Here is a 1,328-nt window from a genome sequence, read left to right as displayed (position 1 = left end):
TCCTGAGTTTCTCTGATACGCCGGCTACATAGGGGATGACAATGTTGTCTGTTTGACCTTAGAACTGAAGAAGCTTCTCGGATGAGAGGTGAAACGTCTTCAACTTAAAGAAGTCCAGACGCTTTTCTTTGCAAGCTCCTTTGACTACGATGACCTGGATGACTGAGAACCTTCACAGACTTAACTTTAGCTTAACTGCCTTCTGGTTGTGTTTTGTCGTTGTGGGAAAAAGTCCTTTTCCCTCTGAGGTGCATTTCTGCTCATCCTAGGTGAAAATCCTCCAGGCCACCGGGCTTCCTCGCCACCTGTCCAACTTTGTCTTCTGCCAGTATCGCTTCTGGGCGCAGGAGGAGCCGGTGTTCACCGCTCCAGAGGTGGCCTCTTCCAGCTCGGCGTCCGCCTCCAGAGACCCTCAGTGTACTGTAGTGTTTGACAGCACCAAGGTGGAGCGTTTCTGTGGTTAAGTAAAAGCTGTGATCAGCAGGTGAGTTGTCACTAACAGAAAACGTGCCTCGTGTCATCTTCAGGAATTATCTGTGCCGGTATCGGAAGATTTTGTGGAATTTCTGGCTGAGGGGGCGGTGGCCATCGAAGTGTACGGTCACAAACAGGCTAACCATCGCAGGAATCTGGCACTGTGGGACCTGGGAGTGATCCAAGCCAAGACCAGATCCCTCAGAGAGAGGTGCATCAGTACGAGCGCATCTGCAGCAAATAAACTTCAGTAATCTGAAAAGGGAGATTTGAGAAGCATGAATACAAGAAGACATCAAAATTGGAACAGATGGTGGCATTTTATTGGAATATGTTTATACTTTATATGTAATGTATATTTTATATGAGCCAAATTAAGTGAGTTCAAATCCACCACCCTGAGCTCCCCCTGAGTAAGGTACCGTCCCTGCACCGGCTGCCCACTGCTTCTCTGAGTGATTGGCTTCAATGCAGAGAGGAGTCCCACCCACAGGGATTCATAACGTATACGAAGGAGAAAAGTGTTTACAGAGGTCAGAACAGGAAGTAATCATCTTATCGACTGCAGGGAGAGCTTTTGCAACCACAGCTGTCGCCACCTGCTGGCCTTCAGATAGAATGCACCGATCTGGTGCAGCGTCAGCCTTTGAGCACCTTTCTTATGTTCTGTGCTTGTTGCTGTGCCCTGATGGTGCGGTCTCTCACAGGTGGAGCGAGGTGACCCGTCAGCTTGAATTGTGGGTGAAGGTGATGGAGCTGAATGAGGCGGGAGAGTTCACAGCTGTAGAAGTTGTTCCTGCTAAAGACGTCCGGACAGGAGGAATCTTCCAGCTCAGACAGGTTGTGTGTCCGTG

General features: G+C 49.4%; 1 protein-coding gene across 1 annotated transcript in view; it reads left to right on the top strand.

The window, feature by feature from the left end:
- The window catches only part of LOC102314111 (kinesin-like protein KIF13B), a gene marked incomplete in the record, with an annotated part of 42,333 nt that overhangs the window by 17,105 nt on the left and 23,900 nt on the right, over positions 1-1,328 (top strand). The window contains 3 exon segments of the mRNA XM_005917181.3: positions 270-443; positions 528-685; positions 1,182-1,314. Of these exon segments, the coding sequence (XP_005917243.2) occupies positions 270-443; positions 528-685; positions 1,182-1,314 (465 nt within the window).

This window comes from Haplochromis burtoni, unplaced genomic scaffold, assembly GCF_018398535.1.
Source record: "Haplochromis burtoni strain Fernald_Lab_line unplaced genomic scaffold, NCSU_Asbu1 Contig_22, whole genome shotgun sequence".
Classification (NCBI taxonomy): Eukaryota; Metazoa; Chordata; class Actinopteri; order Cichliformes; family Cichlidae; genus Haplochromis; species Haplochromis burtoni.
This window is presented reverse-complemented; position numbering and strand designations above follow the sequence as displayed.